This window comes from Cariama cristata, unplaced genomic scaffold (genome assembly GCF_000690535.1).
Source record: "Cariama cristata isolate BGI_N322 unplaced genomic scaffold, ASM69053v1 scaffold28071, whole genome shotgun sequence".
Taxonomy (NCBI): domain Eukaryota; kingdom Metazoa; phylum Chordata; class Aves; order Cariamiformes; family Cariamidae; genus Cariama; species Cariama cristata.
The window spans coordinates 869-18,473 of NW_009601403.1; the positions used below are offsets into that span (position 1 = coordinate 869).

A 17,605-nucleotide genomic window follows, 5' to 3' on the forward strand; every position below is an offset into this window, starting at 1 on the left:
AACTATTTATCAGCTCTGCCGCAGATTTCTACCCAACAACCATGACCAACAGATGGCAGAAGGCTGAGCCTAGTAGCACTGAAACGAAAGCATAAAGGAAAATGCAAGCTAGAAACTGCTGCATTATTAACAAATAGCACTGATCATGCCTATAGCTGCAGCCTAGCAAGCACTACAGGCACTGCACTGTCATTCATCATGGTATTTTGCAGTAATAACTCTTATCTCCTTGAAAATGCTGCATGTCTAATTTGCCACAGGTGTATGCTTTCCAAGGAGTGATCCTAAAACCAAGGATTTTGCAATGTGCGTAAGAGATCAGCACCAATTAGGAGCTTCCAGTTGGGCTGGAAAACTAGCAACACTACTGATGTTCACCCAAATTCAAACCCCTTTTTAAAAACGCAAAGCTATGCGCTTAGCCCACTGAACTGCTGTGTGCATTGCTAGAGTACAGGCAGCAGTGAAGGCTAAAATACTACCATGTCAAGTCAGTTCAGACTCAAATGAGCTTTTAGAGATTTGGAGATCTTTCATTCATTCTTACTCTAAAATTGGTTTTAATTTTCAATCCCTCCTCTCAACCAGTTTGGATCAGAATCAAATCTTTTTTAATGCTGCAGTCCTGCTGAGATACCTGGAGGCCTCAACATGACCCAAGGTCTCTGTTACGCTTCTGTTTGCATTCCAACACCAGAGATTAGTTGGGTGCAGAATGAAGATGAACAGCAATCTGAATGGAAAATGGAAAGTTTAAGGCAGTGCTGGAGTATTTTTTGCTGCAGATGGAGATTATGCCAAGCTAACATCATAGTAATTCCTACCTATGTTCACAATGTAGCAGCATGAGGTGCCAATAATTTTATCTGAAGGGCTATTTTGCCTCAAGTAATTCTGTTTTTATTGGAGGGTGGGTGTACAAAACTAAAGAAAATTGTATCTTGAGTTCAAAAGTCTCATTCAAAACTTCCAAGTGAAAAATAGAAATAAAATAGCACTTCAGATTAAAACAATAGATTGCATTTTGTTTCCAAATACTTTTGCAAAATGAAACGTTTGATTTTGAAATTCCCTGCTTATCATTTTGTGCTAAAAATTACGGTTTCAGTGAAACCACATTTTTGAGTGGGGGGATTTTGCACATGGGAGGCAAGTCAGGCCCTACAGGCTGGGTATGACTTTGTGCTACCCTCTGCTCCACATGCTACTGCGCACGTACAGCCTCTCCACCCTTGGTGTATGCACTCCATCTTCCTTTCTGAAAAAGTAAACAACCCTTGTTGAGGTTCCAGATTTTCCTGACAAAAAAAAAATAACACTTATGTTTACTACAGCAGCTTAACAAGACAACTTTGAGCTATCAGCAGTACCGTATTTTGTAAGCTTTCATTTTGGTCATCTAGTGCTCCTTGTTGCCTTTCTAATCCAAAGAGAATATTGCACTACACGTAAATTTGAGTCTGGCCTCGCTCCCACAAAACCAACACAGATGTTGCTTCCCAAACCACTGCAGCCTGTGCAGACAAAATCAGGCAAACTACGTAGTTAATAAGCTGAGCAGTGATATACAATTATGTTTGCCAGTCTTGGCAGTGTCTCTACTCTTGTGCAATACTGCTTAATAGATGCAAAACTTCCCAGACTGCACACCTGCTGACCAAAATGAAACCAGCTCCACTGCCTTAGAAATGCTGCTGTTTCTTGTGAAATCAACTGTTGTGCTGTCTGTAACATAGCACCCTGCAGAGATGCCCAAGTTGACTGAGGACAAGGCAGAAAACGAGCAAGTTTTGGAGCTAGTATCTGTACCTATTAAAAGGCAACACTAGTGCACTGACACACTGATGTGGCTGTGTCCAGGATGCAAATGCATATCCATGTGTGGTAATATACTGTGTCATACACAGAAATGTGCTTTCTCAGAGTTGGCTAGAGGATCCATCATATGAGTACATACACCATGTGAGTACAGATAGCAGCAAACTTGCCTTTTATCCATTAAAAACTCACATTACCAGATACGCTACATTTGATGCATGCAATCAAGCATCTTCCCATGGGCATCATGAAGGACTGAATCTCCGCAGAGCCTTCTGCCACTTGAACTAAAGGTGAACCCCAGGCTTTCAGTAAAGAACAGTTTTTACAATCCCCACCAGAGACAAAGATGTGAGCATGCTCTTGAGGCCACACACAGAAAAGGGACGGAACCATGGACTGCAATTTATAAGCCCTGAGGCCTTTACTTCTTTAGCTGACACTAGTAACAACCCTTACAGCTTCTTTAAATCTGTTTTAGAAGGTGGCACAGTTCCACCTGCATTAGACCAGATCCAACGTGCCTGTGCAGTCAACAAGGAGCTCAGGCATCACCACAAAAGGAACAATATGGATGAAACAGATCAATCAATCGTATTGTAAACTATCCTGCTCCTCCCAAGCAGTGAATCAAAATTTCCACGATTGCCACAGACTTGGAGGTTTTTCTCAGCCCCTTCCCTTGCCTGGAAACCGAAGAGAGGAACATCATAAGAAGGTTCTGGCAAAGTATTCATAGCATTATTTCTTCCCTTTTGGGATAATATCATAGCCTGCCCTTTTGTAGTGCCTTTCCTCTAAGAAATACAAAGACCATCACATTGATCAAGGTCTCATCCACCAAAAACTTTGGGAAGCAGAACATCCTGTTCCGATACATGAAACTGAAAACACAGAAAAAGGGAGTGTCTTCATACAGCTTGCTAATGAGTCAACAGCAAGGCTGGGAAAGGAACCCAGATCTCCTACCTTGCATCTCTTGCTGATTATGCCACAGAACAGCTTTGTTCAGAACAAAGAAGCACCAGGCTACAAGACTGACTTCATAAAATCTCCTGCTTCAAGCAGGAGCCTGTGATACTAGTGCCCAGTTCATAGCTTCATGAAAATTCAGGGGAAGGTTCCCAGGAACTTCGTTGATTTAAATCAGAACTGAAGAGTGATGAGAAGAAAGCTGTACTACATTGAGCCTTGGGAAGAACCTTCGAGGTAGAAGGAGGCAGATTAGAAGGATCACTGACCTCTCCCTCATCTTTTGAGAGTAGCTGTCCGCAAGAAAGAAAGTCTTCATATTTGGCAAAGGGGATGACAGGCTCTGGCAGCTCTCGAAGGTAAAGCTTCAGGAGGGATGCCACAGTGTGAACATCCGTGTTGCTGGAATAAAGAAGAGGGAAGGAAATTTAGAAACCCACACTACCCCAAAGCTTGATGCCTTTCATTGGGGCTGCATCAAGGTCCCTCTTAGGGACACAGGCAAAGTAGGCACATGGAAGGAAGCTGTTCTGCCACATGTTTGTACTAGGCAGGAGGGTCTACCTGGGAACAAGGGAAATGTCCCATTTTGTCAAGATATAAATGCATCTCAGCCAACACAGGCAGCAGAAGGGATATGCCCATGATACTGCTTAAGGTAGGGTGATGCTGTGGTTCCTCAGCCAATGTGGATCAGAAACGTGAGCAACACAGTCCAGGCAAGTGTACAGTGACCATGTAGCACTGAAAACAGCTCTGCATCCTCATGCAATCAAACATAACCTTTGATCCTCTCGCTGATCCCTCCTGCCTCATACTCTCCTCAGCCAGCATCCACCTGTGTCTGATGGGCCAGGCTCTCAAGTGTCCTAGTCAATCATTCAGGAAAAAAAATGGAGAAAGCTGTATTTCCTCCAGGTCCTCTATCACCATTTGGCATGGCTGCCTGGCTTGTGAGTCACATGTCCTCCCCCAGGCTGGGGTACCTGGCATTTCCTAGCCCATGTGTTATGCTGAGATATCAGTTTTTCTCTCCCACTCCAGGAACTTCTTTTTCCTCTTACCTCTGCTTTGCTTTAAATTGGAGTTGAGGAGTCAGAGCCCATAATGAAGATGCATCTGTTCTTCACTTTCCATTTCCTACTCAGCCTTTGATGTATGGTGATACCTCTCCCTCATTATAAGTCTCCTGTTGTACAACTTTGTTAATCTTTGCAGATGACCTCCTCAAATGTTTCGACTGTTCGAAGTCTAAACAGATTCTGTCACCAGCTCCCCAATACCCACCATTGCCCTGACAGTCTTTAAAGAACTCTGAGAAAAACACATTAGTGACCATGGGACAACAGAGCTTCAAATCCTCACCTCTATCTAAAAGCTGAATCTCTTCTGCCTAGTATATTTTTCAGCATTTCTGGAACACACAGCTAAAACAAAACAGAAAAATAATAAGAGGAAGCTGCCAGCAGCTACCACTTGCTACTAATTCTGATAATGCTATTCCTATTAAACAGCTCCATCATATTTGAGAATACCACAGTTCCACATGGTGGTTTTCTTCAGTTGTTTATAAATGCTTTACAAATGAGGCCAGTACCCTCCTCCTCTTTTTTTTTTTCTTTTCTTTTTTTAGCATGGAGTTTCAGGCATGGATGGTAGATATGACTATCACTCAGAAGCAGAGCCCAGACTACAGCTTCGGGTCCACTGGCTGCAGTTATTGTTGCATGCACAATGCCATGTGAAATCCAGCCAAACTTTCAGTGGCATAGAAGTGCAATAGGAGCAGACTGCTGTAGGTGCTTCCATAACAGCAACAGCTGGCCTTTCATGAGAATATACATATGCATTTAAAACCCAAACTGGAAAAGCAAGCCTTTAAAAAATAAATATTGTAATTGTCTGTCATCACAGAGGTCTGCTCCACCATGGGGCAGGCAGGGTCTAGCATCTCGATCACTGTAGATACAAAAGACATCTAAAAGCACTGACTCCAACTAGGAAAAAAAAAAGGATATTCCTATCACTGCACTTGATTTGGAAAGATGCATATGGATTGCACACTTGCAGAAAATATCTGCCACTGCCTAGGTATCCTAGGCCCGACATGGATAGTTTTAGTTATACATAGAGAAAATTATGCTCGCTATGAGGAGAAGCATTTCGCTTAGCCTGGGTGTAACTGCCCCTCCCTTGTTGCTATTTGTAACTATATACATCAAAGACCAGAGAGCTGGGCCTACAGGCTGCAGCAGACATGGTAGAAAGAGCAAAAGGCAATGACTGGGGGACCCTCTATTGTCACACTACTCAGGTACCCCTTAGCTTGCCTCCTTTAATTCTGTACTGAACCTTCAGTTATCACATATCAAATCAACTACCCAAAAGGCAGGCATTCCTTCATGGTGATCTTTACTGCCTCTGTTAAAGGTGAGACTTAGCACTGATCTATTTAGCCAGTGCAAATGCCTATGGAAATAAAGGTGCTTTCTGCTTTAAAAATGCTGGGGGGGGGGCTTGGCTTATCTTCATGACAAGGAAGTTAGTATGGATTAGACACAGGTAAAACATGAAAGTGAAACTGTCATTCCTAATTAATTCCTTCCATAGATACTCCTGTTCCAGAATACGAGTTTTTTCCAAAATAATTTTGTTCACTTCCACATGAATTAAGATAATTCTAATTCCGAACTAGAACACCCAGACATTCAGTTAAAAATACAGAGATGTTATTTAAGAAAAGAGGAAGTGAGACAATTTGAAGATTTAAAACTATTTTTTCATGAAAAGATCTCTAAATATTTGACACTTTCATTTAGGGAGCAAACACTGACTGTGGTTAAGAATCAAAGAAAGGAGGATGGGTGGTCTGGGAAGCTGAGGGGAGGAAAGAATTAGAAGAATGTTCCCAATAAACTCTAAGGATATTCTTCCCAGGATGAGACCAAACACTGTGCTGGCCACACAGGAGAGTGCTAGCTCTTCCTGCAGCAATAGGCAAGGATGCTATTGGCAACATCGAGACTGGGTGCACGTCCAGGGGAAGTGATCCCCTAGGTTAATGTGCTGGCAATATAACAGATGCTGCTTGCAGCACCTGCAAAGTGGTGCTAGTGAGTTCCAGCAAGAAATGACACCAGGTCTCCAGGTCAAGATCCCAGATCTGATCCCACTTCTGGACCTGTGATAAGAGATTGGTGCAGATCTACACAATGGCCTTAGATCCAAATATCCCTGGAGTTCAAGGTTTCTGTTAGAGTCAAGGCCCATTTCTCAAAGCACTGTTTAGGTTGGCACAATGCCGACCTTCACTCCAGGTAGCATGTATATAGGAGAGAGGGCAGGAAATGTTAGTTATAGAGTATGGACAGGATTTGGCTGCAAGGGCCCTGAGAGCATCCATCCTCCTGATGATTTGACTGCCTGGGCTCAGGGCCAATGCTGAGATAGCACAGCTGAGAGCGGTCCTCCTTCCCTTGCTGAGCTTGGACAGAGTGCTCTGAGCCAGGGCCGACACTCTTCCCATGGGAGCTGATAGTAAGCTGTGCCTGTACTGTTTATCCTGTGTCTGAGCTACAACTCCCACTGCCTCACAGCCATATCTGTGCCTGGTTACAGACCATTAACCTGGACCCTGACTCATGGACAGATTACCTAGGCTGATCTTGGACCTGCCCCATCGCTATGGACTTGCCTGGTGATGACTGGACTGTGTCACTGCCTCTGCCAGCGTTGTTACCACACTTGGCTCCTGGGTTACCTTGCTTGGTGGAGCAGCTGGCCCTTGCTTTTCCCTGACATTGGCATGCTCATTAGGACAAAAAGGCAGCTAGCACATCTTTGTACCAGGCAAGGAGTGATTACATCAACATTTTTCTACTCGGAAGAAAAATGCAAAATCGCTGTTTTTATTTCAGAAACATTTGACTCAAGTTTTGTTGAAAATCAAAAGATATATTCAGTTTTGAAATAAATGTTCCAACTCCGCTGCTGAAATTATGGACCAAAAAAAAATAATCCTTTTGGCCAAGAATTCTTCTGGGGTCAGAAAGTGCTTTGTTACAACATGTTGACCAACTCTATACATTGCACACGTAACAGCCATGGAAAACATGTGAGATGATGGTGACTATTCTGAAACCTGTGACAAACGAAGGGGAAGAGTCAAGATATTGCCCCTAGGCAGATTCGCTGTAGTTGCAGCAAGGGCGAATGCAATATCTGAAAGCAGTAAAACACCTAATTCACCTCTATCATATCCACTTCTATGGTGGGATCCAAACCGCCAGGTATACCACACCCAAATGTAGCAATGCATTTCATTCAACATGTGCTTAGGCTGAAACACTGGAGTAGCCTCATCTAGGTAAATGGGCTCAATTTCTCCCTCTGCTCAAGCACTTAGCTGAATGAAGGCCTCTGCACCCAGCGCCATGCAAAGAAAGCCCCAGCGGCACTTTACATGAAGAGAATGATGGTGTGGAAAGAACGTGTAAACTAGGATAGACACTGCAAGGCCAACCCTGCCAGACTTTACATGCCACAGATAAACCAGCCTGAATTTGGTGTTGTCAACTCACCTGTCAAAAAGGGGCTTCTCCCCACAGTCAAAAGAATCTTGCAGATCTTTGACAAGGTTGGCTTGGCCAGGCATCCGAAAGAGCCCCTCCTCTGTAAGACCTCGCTCCCGAATAAAATCCACACACTGTTCCACCAGCAGTGGGGCCAAGCGCTGGCCATACTTCCTCTCGTACTGCACAGTGTCCTCCAATCGCTGTCCAAAGATCCCTGACAACAGAGAGCAAAAGAGACATCTGGGAGTCAGCTTGAACTCCCCTTGAGCTACTGCTCAGGGCATACAATGAGGGAAACTTCCACACAGAGGGGTGAACTTGTGTGAAGGTCCAGTTTCTAACAGACTTAGAAGAATAAAATTATTTTTAAACCCAAGAATTATATTGAGTGATTTTTTTTTTTTCCTGCTTAAGAGTGCTTCAAACTACCCTCTGTCTTCACCCAGTTTATATTTCATTATACACAAGGAAGGTGGGCTTAAGATTATGTTTATATTATATTCATATCATATTATGGTCAAGATCAGGTTGGATGAGGCTTTGAGCAACCTGGTCCAGTGGAAGGTGTCCCTGCCCATGGCAGGGGGGGGAGAAACAGGTGATCTTTAAGGTCCCTTCCAACCAAACCATTCTATGATTAATGGTTATCTGCAGCTATGCTGAATCTGGATTAAGTAATTATATTTCCATTACACCTGCTGACCCGAGAATGCCAAATAAAGCCCAACAGGTAGCAATCTCACTAGCAGGGGATTGTTAACATGACAGAATACAGTTGTCAACATTAAAACTGGCTATTATGAAATTCCCCCACCATCCTGCAGGCTTTGCATTTCTATTTCATTTCCTTTAATTAAAATTGCTGAATGAAAATTAAAACAGAGTAAAATGCATGTAAAATACATCACCCTTCCTACTAAAATGTTTGTACTGCACTTCTTGCACCTTGAAAATATTGGAAGCACCAGATACTCAAAAAACAGACTGGCCTAGGTAATTCTTAAGTCAGATCTACTGTAGATCTATATCACAAGGTATGAAGCACGGTCTCTATCTTTGGGAAGACTGGAGTTTCCGGTCAACATCAGCTGCTGAATGCCACTATTGGCACCAGATCTTTTTGACAACACAGAAGGGGCTCAGGCTGTAAGACCCAGAGGTCTTAGTACAATCCCTGCCACAAGGGGACTGCTCCATCTAAAAGCACAGCCACTGAGTTGTGGTCTGAACCCTTAACTCTAAGCACCCTAAAACGTGTGGTGGATAGCAGGGAGGATAGCATCCAAGTTAACCATATTTTGGTAATAAGAATTCAGTAAGTGAGAGAATCCCAGAATCTACACAATTTCAGATGAGACCAGAGTATAGCAGATAAGAAATTCTATTCAAAGATTTCTCAAAGCAACAGGAAGCTTTCCACTGATATTAAGGAGCTTTAGATCAGGCATTCAGCACTCAGTTAATGCTGCAGGTCTGAAAAAAAAGCATTTAATATGGGAGTTACACTGTGTTCTCAACCAATAGCCAGAAGTAGTGCTTAATGGCTGCATGCATGTGCTTATACCAGGCCAGGGGATTTTGGTTGTTTCTTAAGGCTTTACTTACCTTCCTGCTAGTAACCACATTTTCCACTTTCATTTTAGTGCCACACTGATGGGAGGTTGATAACTCCTGGCAAGAAGTTTCCTAACCATCATTCACTGTCCTTCATGGGAGACATCATGTCAAATCATACCTGCTTTCTATATTCAGTCCAACTCTGCTAAATCCTGAGTGAAACAAACCCTTCACTATCCATTTCAGCTCCCTGAATGAAACACGCAAGAAGGATCCTGAAGTCCAATTTCCTTTCCCTGCCAGTTTGTTATACGTTAGAAGACAAAAACCTTCTTACACCCCGGCCTACACAACTGTATTACAGCATCAGAGTTGGAGGGCCACAAAGTCTCGAAGGAAATTCCCTCCTTATCCTGGCAGGAGGGCATGCCCTGGAGCATGGGAGTGACTTACCTTTATCACTGTAAATATTGGTTTTCTTGTAGAGTAAAGGTTTTACTAGTTGTTGTTTCTAATCTGTTTGAATTTTCACTAAGATGGGTGTCTCTGAAGTCACGTTCTAGGACAGGGAATCTCCTCCCGTTTTCACACAGGTTGCTTTGTAACGTCATCACGCAATCCCTGCTGTCATGACGGGGCACAGCAGAATTGCTTGGTATGTGTGGCTCAGCATTGTCCAAGGGTTTCCAGGGCACTTAAAGAGGCTGGGCAGCCATGAAAGAACAACCTTTTCAGCCCAGTTTCTCAGATAACTTGCAAATCCAGGTCATAGCTGAAAAAGTAAACTCTCCATGGTCTGTTCATGGCTCAGCCTCTCTGCTAATCCTGCTCATGAGGCACTAACTCTCAACATTGCATATCATAGTAAGTACACTCAAGAATGACCCAGGTAACAAGAGTTGCAAGCTACAGTGCAGCCCCCTCAGCTGTGAAAAGCTGAGCAGGAACACATGTCCTGTCTAACCTCCCTCATGATATTCCGCTAGTGACCATTTCTCCCTCTTCCTCTGACCTGAATGTTTGATCCTGGGCCACAGGTCAATGCAAACAAGGTCCTTCAGCATTAGTTACAGCAAGCTTGGGTCAGACCCCAAGCTGTGCACCTCAGAGACAAAAAAAATCCATATTCTATCATCAATCTCTGAGCCAGGCTTCCTCCCACCAAACCCATCTCTTTCCTTAAAATGATACATGGTATTCACTCTTCTAGATGCAAGACATACAGGTTTAGGGAGGTCAAGCTGTGGCAGATGTCAAGGCAATTACAGGATAGCAGCCCTATTTTCTCAAATCTCTACTTGCTGAATCACAGTCCTGTTTGCTAAAAGGCCTGTCTAGAGAACGCTCTGGGAAAGAGGTAAATGTTCGGCATTTCCCAGATACAGAGCACAGAGATACTGTTGTTCCAGAAACTCATGTTCTAGTAACTCACAGCAAGTTCAAAGGCAGTGTCAGACACACACATAAGCAAGCACACACAGAACAACTACACGCATAATCTCCACTTGCAGTGGTGAAGCTTTGTCTGCTTCTCCCTATCCTGGTCTGTGGTCAGCAACACGCTCTAATACATTTCAGGCAACATCAGTCCTTGCCTTCTCAGTCAACTTGGATCACAACAGCAGGAGCTTTCTGTAGATACAATCAACCTGTCAGTGAATCCTGAGTAACAAGCTGACTGCAGCCAAACAGAGACCGTTGACACAGAGGTTAAGGAATGTGACGCTAAGATAACAGAAGGATAACCTGCTTTGGGATTCAGAAGGAACAGCAGATGGGCCTTTCACAAGCACAGTATTAACATTACTATGGGTGTCTGCTGCAGAACCAGATGCTGGGGACTCTGGTCTTTCCCCCTTCTGAGGCATGGAGGTTGGTAACACCTTTTTCTCCTGGATGGAAACAGTGATCTTTGGAGGTAAAAAAGGCACTGAAATACTCTTCTACTGCAATACTGCTCACCTCCCTTCACACCATTTCAGATAGGTAACAAGAAAAACCAGCCATGAAACCAAGATTGACATGACTGAGAGTGAAGCTGATCTACCTGTCATATGATGAGTGAAAGGAGCTAGCACAAGTGTGGATTTCTTCTTGTGTGACAGTGTGCCAAAGGGTTGTGCAGGTGAGATCACACAGCCCTCACAGGTATTTTTTTGACAAAGGGAAGAAAAGACTCTGAAGTCATTGCCAGGGTGAAAGACTTCTCCCAGCCCAGTTCTCTTGGCTCCCGCCTACCCTGGTTTGGCAGCCTGACTCCAACCTAACTCCACTTTCAGATCTGTCTTCCCTTTCCCTCAACCACGAACCCTAATTTTCCCAGGAAGCACTGGACAAGGTCACCAAGCATTGCACAGACAAAATATTTTGCCCAAGCCAAAACTGTTAGTAACTGCAACCTTCCCTTTGAAGCCCCAATTACACTGCAGCTCTATGCTTTTCCATTCTCTCTATCGTAGCCCCTAATTTTTTTTGCTGAGCCATAGACAAGGACCCCCCCCAGCCGCTGCTCAGAAGAAAGACTGCTCCCAGACCAAGTCTTTTGGCAGTCAGAGCATTAGGGTTGGAGTTGAGAGACAGAAAACACAGAGTTGCAGTTAGAGTGAGGTTGGAAAGCTGGCCCTGGAGAAATCGTTCATCTGTGCAGTGGCTGCAGAGGTTGTCCACGGCTTAGAAAAGGAAATTAGTGTTGGGGTTCAGAGAAGGAGCAAGCTAAGAGCTATCTTTGGAGTGGGGCTGGAAAGAGACTGTCAAAGGCAAGTTGGAGTTGCTGACAGTTCTGGCCTTGCAGAAATCTTTCATCTGGGCATCTGCTAGGGGTCTTGATGAAGTTCACTCCCAAGAAAATTACCACTAGGGCTCTCACAGCTACACTGGCAAGAGACATAGCAGATGACTCTACTTCAGTCTCCCAGGGCTAAACAGGGCAGACTGAGAAGGCAGTGTCCTGCTATCTCTGTAAAGCTCATCTCACTTCAAGCTAGGTCTCAGAAGAGCTTGTGAAACTGATGTAGTAAAATGTCCCCGAAACTACCAGGATATCACAGCATCGCCAGGCCAGACAGGGACTGCCCTGCCTTACAAGGAAAAGCTAACGTGGAGCCAGTCACACACAGCCTCATCTGCTGGCTCCTCAAGGCACAAGCCTGTTTTTAATCACTGGGGGCCGCAGCTCAGACTGAACTTGGCAGCGTTTCACTCCATTTGATGATTCTGCTGGAAGACATTAAAGTCTTTCTCTTCACTCAGAAGAAGGGGAGCCAGTGCCATCCAGTCACACTCCCAGACAGAGTTAGGCTAGAAATAAAGCCAAAAGCTACTAGCAACCCAAGGGTTAACTTTCCTTGTCATACTCTTATCTATAGCTAGGCCCTTTTGTTTGGTTTGAAAGCAGAAAAAAACCGCAGCATGCCTGGGACTGCATCTTTAATCTCAGAAAGATTCAAGAGATACTAAAAAAAATGGGCTAGCAGAGCTACAGAATTTCCTTCCTCTACTCCAACAAACTGTCTCTGTTCTTTAAAGATTTAGGTGGCTCTTTGTGGAAAAAGCAAGTCAGGAATGATGTACTGACTAAGACACAGACAGGCTCTCTGTCCTGGCCTGAATAGCTCACCCACCAGCTCCAGGCATACAAAGCCTATACATTCAGCTATGCTGTCCAGACATGTAGTGGGCAGGAAAATATATGCTCCGTGCTTCATTTTTCCTCATCAGAACTCTGATTTCAACCAAAAAAAACTAAAGAGAGAGATAATAAAGTCAGTTCTTCAGTAGATTTTCTTTATGAGGACGACTGAGGACTCTATATGTGCTTAAAGTGAAAAAAGTCCAGACACACCTACATCAGCTGTATGTACAGCTTAGTACACACACGTTAAAAGATGTGCGGGAAGATAATCATGCACACACCTGGATGCTGCTATACAGCAGTACATACACCCGTGCGTCCATGTGGTGCCTCACAGACAGGCAGTTTACGGATGTACAGATTGTGTACGTGCTCACCTGCACAGGTGAGCGTCTGCTTTTACCTTCCCACATTCATGCTTAGGCTCCCAGTTATCTGTCCGTCTCACACATGAAAGCACTGAGAAAAAAAATCATGGTCAGACATTCAGAAATGCATGTGCTTCCGCAGCACAAAACACACACAAACCTTTAACTCTTGTTTCCCCTCCCCTGGCCCACCCAAGCATGCACAATGTGAAATACTGCAGCAGCAATTGCAAAAGGAGTTCCGTGTTAGAAGCTGTGCATGCCTAAGAAAAGATAGTGTCTAACAACTAAACAATTCAGTCAGACAAAGTATGCAATAATGGGGGACAGGAAAGGAAGCAATAGATAATTAGGAATCTAGAGAAACTGATGAAGTAACTTGCCCAAGGTCACACAAATGTGTCTGTGGTAGAACTTGGTGTCTTTCGACCCCATTCCCCACAAAGAGCAGCCTCCAGTCAATTGCTCTCATCCACATACATTCATTTTAATATTCTATGTGAAAGCAAACAGAAGCACACCTCCCCAGAACTATCTTCAAATGCTAGCTTGGCATCCAGTAGTATTTTTGGCCATAGACTGGGTCCTTCTCACTCCTTCCCCCTTTGCAAAGCCAGTTCCTTTTTTAGATTCTTAGCTTCTGTCTGAGGTTAAGTGCAAATATCTGCTTTTCCTCTAGGAAAAGAAAACCACAACAAATCTAAACTCTGGAAAATAATCTCATACCTCTTGTTCTTGTGCAGCACTCTGCTACATGACAGGCGCTGAGCTTCAAGCAGAAACCAGGCAGTGTCAAACAGCAGGAGCGGCAGAGAAAGAAAGTCCTGACTTCAGGCATCAGACACATTCTGAGTCCCAGCACTGGCAGCTTTCCATTCACCCAGCACTACAGAGTGGAGAGCAGCCGATCTGCCCTGGGAGATAATCTCGGCAGCACATCTGGTCTTAGCTCCGCAACTCGGCATTAATTATGACTTGTGCAGAAAGCATTTGAAATATCCAATGAGATGCAGAGCTCCCCAGCTCCCTCCGCGTGGGGAAGGAAAGAGGAGAAAGACAGGCAGGTAGGGTCTTGCCCACCCTCGAAGCTGCCGCCAGTGTAAACAGCAGCTAAGTATGGGTCACAAGTTTTAACAAAGGCATCCCCCATCGGCTCTGTAATATATTCATGCTCTAATTGCTTGTCAGATCTATTCTAGATAGCTGGAAAAGCTGAGCAACAGTTGCTGTCTGTATGCCACACTCTGGATCCCTTCCTGATGCAGGCAATGTTAGTTGTGCTGCAGGCAACCTGGCGCCCTGGTCTGGCCTCTGATCTGCTTGCAAAGCACCAGAAACAGAAACCTTGTTTTGGAGGGGTACATCCCCCCCACCTTAGCCTTAGCATGCTCTAAGAGTATCTCCACAGCTCTGGGACATGTTGGGAAAGTTTCACACAGTTTAGGAAAAGCTACAGTCTTTGACGTGTGCAACTTTTTTGTGCTTACAGCCTCTGCTTTAGCCCTTTACAGAGAAGTTGCCTGACAATGAATAGCTCAGCTGAGTAACTGGCAGGGGAAGGAACTACAAGTTCCGTACATGTGAACCAATCCCCAGGACTTACTTGCAGGAAAACATTCACCCCCTCAGCTCCCATTCTCAGGGTAAGAAGCTCGTAGTTAAAAAAAAATGCTTATCACACAATGCCCCAGGCAGTTATAGAGGTCAGCCTTCCATCCCATTTACAAAATGCACTTTTATGACTGCAGATCTGTAGCAGCCACCACCCAAAACCTTTGCACCAAGCTTCTGGGGAATTTTATCAAGTTTGGCTAATTTCATCTGCCTCTGCAGGAAAAAAAAAGTTATCCCTGCCTGCAGCTGCTCATCTGCTTCTGTTACTAAAATACAATGTGTGTGGCCACTCTTATAGACCACACTCGTCTGAACTTAGTAGCCCATCACCTTCTTAGCTACACTGTGGCTCAGTTTGAACATACATGTCAAAGAAGATACTGACCCAGTCGCCAAGCTCTAAGATTCCAGTCACTAAGAGAGTGTTGTCCCACAGCTCAGGAAACTTGAGATCAAATTTGTCTCTACATTCTCTGTTTTCATCAAAAGCTCCTGAAGAAATGACCGTCTCTCACTACAGGTGAAGGCAGTATCAGGATCAAAAGCTCCAGTTCTTGAATGGCAAGATAGTAAGGTATTCCTTAGCAATTCAAGGTATACCTTGAGTAGCAAGGTATTGCACAACTAGATACCAGAAGCCCAGACAATACACTAGACAGTATCTAAAGCCCACTAAAGAACATTCAGAAAGTGATGGAGATCCTTAAACAAAAGGTGTAAATGAGATCCTGGGTATTCTCTACCCTTTTATTATCCTCTCTTCCTTTGTAGTAAACACAGGAGGGTGCAGGTTACAGAGAGCCTGCACACTGTGCTAACTAGTGAGCAGAACCAATCCTCTTCTGAATGGCTGAGACATCATCAGGATTTTTGGCACTATTCCCTGGAACAATGCCTCAAAATGTGTCACATCTGCTAATAACATTATGGAGCCTGGGACTCAATGTTTGGGATGGAAGCCCAGGAGACAACAAATGCAGACTTATTCTTCCATTCACTTCTTCATTTCTTTTTTCCATCTCTCAAAACACAAGAACAAGGAGGTATCCAATGAAACAGAAAGTCATATCGTTTAACATGGATATTGTTACACCCAAAGTATAATTAACCTGTGAAATTCACAGCCTCTCTGTGGTCAAGGACACAGCATGAGTCAAAGCATGATTAGACTTCAGCATAGCTTATAATGCTGTGAGTTGTGTAAGAGACAACAAAGACGATGTAAACTCTCCTCCAAAGAAAAAGTACACACAGCTCTCTGGTGAGAGAAAAAAAAAGCAGAAGGGGCACACACTTGGTCCCAGAGCATCACAACTAAAGCATAAAATGGCAGCTGCTTCAGTACTGTTCCCTGCACATGGTAACTCTGCAGCTATAGGTGTCCTGTGAGAAGATTGCAACATTGTGTTGCATATCCACACACTCCACAGTTAACATCTATCTCCTTATATGAAATAATTCTCAACCCCTTTCAAAGCATTGTGTTAAAAATCATGACAAACCACAGAATACGGTGAGACTGGAATAAAAATCACTATTTTTTTTTTTAATTTGTCTTCTGTGTTTTCAATTTCCAGGTCTCACTTCGATCCTGCTTTCTCTGTTAACCACATTACTCAGAAATGAAATTCAAGATTCACACATAATCACCGTATTGCAGTGGCTGCAGACTCCGGAAGTACACTTGGTATTGCAAGAACAGCAATAAAATCCAGAGAGTTGGCCACATTGTGTATAAACTACCATCAAAATTTTCACCTGGAGATCTCCCCATACATGTGTGTCAAGGAGAGAAGGGGTAATGGAGACTGAACTCCCTCTTTACACATTGGTGTGAATTTGTTTAGCTGTAGAGAAGTTTACCATTGGGCAGCTCATATTTTCGTAAAGAACAACTTAGGTTTCTAAAACTGTTTAGCGAGTAAATCTCACATGAACTTGCTGCTGGGGAGCTGGAGGCATTTTCTTTCCTGGTGTCATTGTGTGGAGAGTCCTAGTAATGCTCTCATGAGCTAGCACCACTGCAGTAATTCTGCTGCAGGTACTAGAACAGGGAGAAAGCACGCAGCCTGTACATGTCACCACAAGCCTTGAGACTGGCTGGGAAGCTCACTGCAGCTCACGCAACCTCTGAAAATCCAGGCATGTCTCAGGCTTGGCATCTAACTCAGGTCAAATTCAGTCTTGAATCTGGTTGCAACAGACAGGAATGGTGAACCCGCATGAACTCTGAAAATATTCCTCCTCATCTCTGACTGTGAGCAAACTTGTTGGCTTGCACAGCTCTAGCAAGTGCCCATAGGGTGTAGGTATTTTTAGACACTGGCTTACACAGAGTATTAGCTAATATACAGATATACTCAAGCGGACCTGTATGAGGGAGCTCAGATCTAGGAAATTGCTTCACCTATTTGTACAGAAAGGGCCTAGTATCAAAGTTAGAATCAGAGCTGAAGTTCCCTAATTTTCAAGTTGAGCCTTTTACAGACTCATTTTTTAACCCAGGCACTTGAACATCTCCTTGTACCTGTTGAAAGCTGGCAGTGAAATGGCTACAGGTGATCAGTCACGGGGCTGAACCCAGCAGGAAAGACTTCAACAGGTATGTTCCTTGTACAGAAAGCTTCCCTTCCAGTTTCCTCTCTCTCCAAACAGATCCTTCTCTGAACAAAATGATGTCCCCACACCCCTCCTCTGCTCTGGGCTGGGATCTCAACCTTTACTGGTAAAAGGAAATCTTTCGAGAATAAACAGGCTTCTGCTTACTGACTGATAAACCAGTTCACCCTGGGTTAAAAGGTTAGCAAATAGCTATATCCATCCTTCTATCACAGTAGACTCTGCCTAACCTGTGTGAGGTGTCTGCCCATCTCTCTAAAACAGATCAGGAAAGGAATTGACTGAGCAGCATTGTAAATTTTTCTGTCATGGACTCTGACCGGTTTATGCTCTAAATTGAGATTGTAACTGTTTGCTCACAGAGTAAAAGGTGGTACACAGACCTAAACATCACTTAACCACAGCATTCTGAATCCAGAGTCAAACCCCTGTGTTTACTGGTCTGTTTCTCA

At 44.0% G+C, this 17,605-nt stretch overlaps 1 protein-coding gene across 1 annotated transcript; it reads right to left on the minus strand.

Annotated features, from left to right (window-relative positions):
• Positions 1–3,059: 3,059 nt before the first annotated feature.
• On the minus strand, positions 3,060–13,846 carry LOC104169517 (rho GTPase-activating protein 22-like; the record flags this gene model as incomplete). The annotated part of the gene is made up of 3 exons (XM_009710447.1): positions 13,647–13,846; positions 7,371–7,578; positions 3,060–3,192 (listed from the first exon to the last, which is right to left on the minus strand). Coding segments are annotated over exons 1-3 (462 nt in total), but the record flags the coding sequence as incomplete, so codon positions are not given.
• Between the last annotated feature and the right edge of the window lie 3,759 nt (positions 13,847–17,605).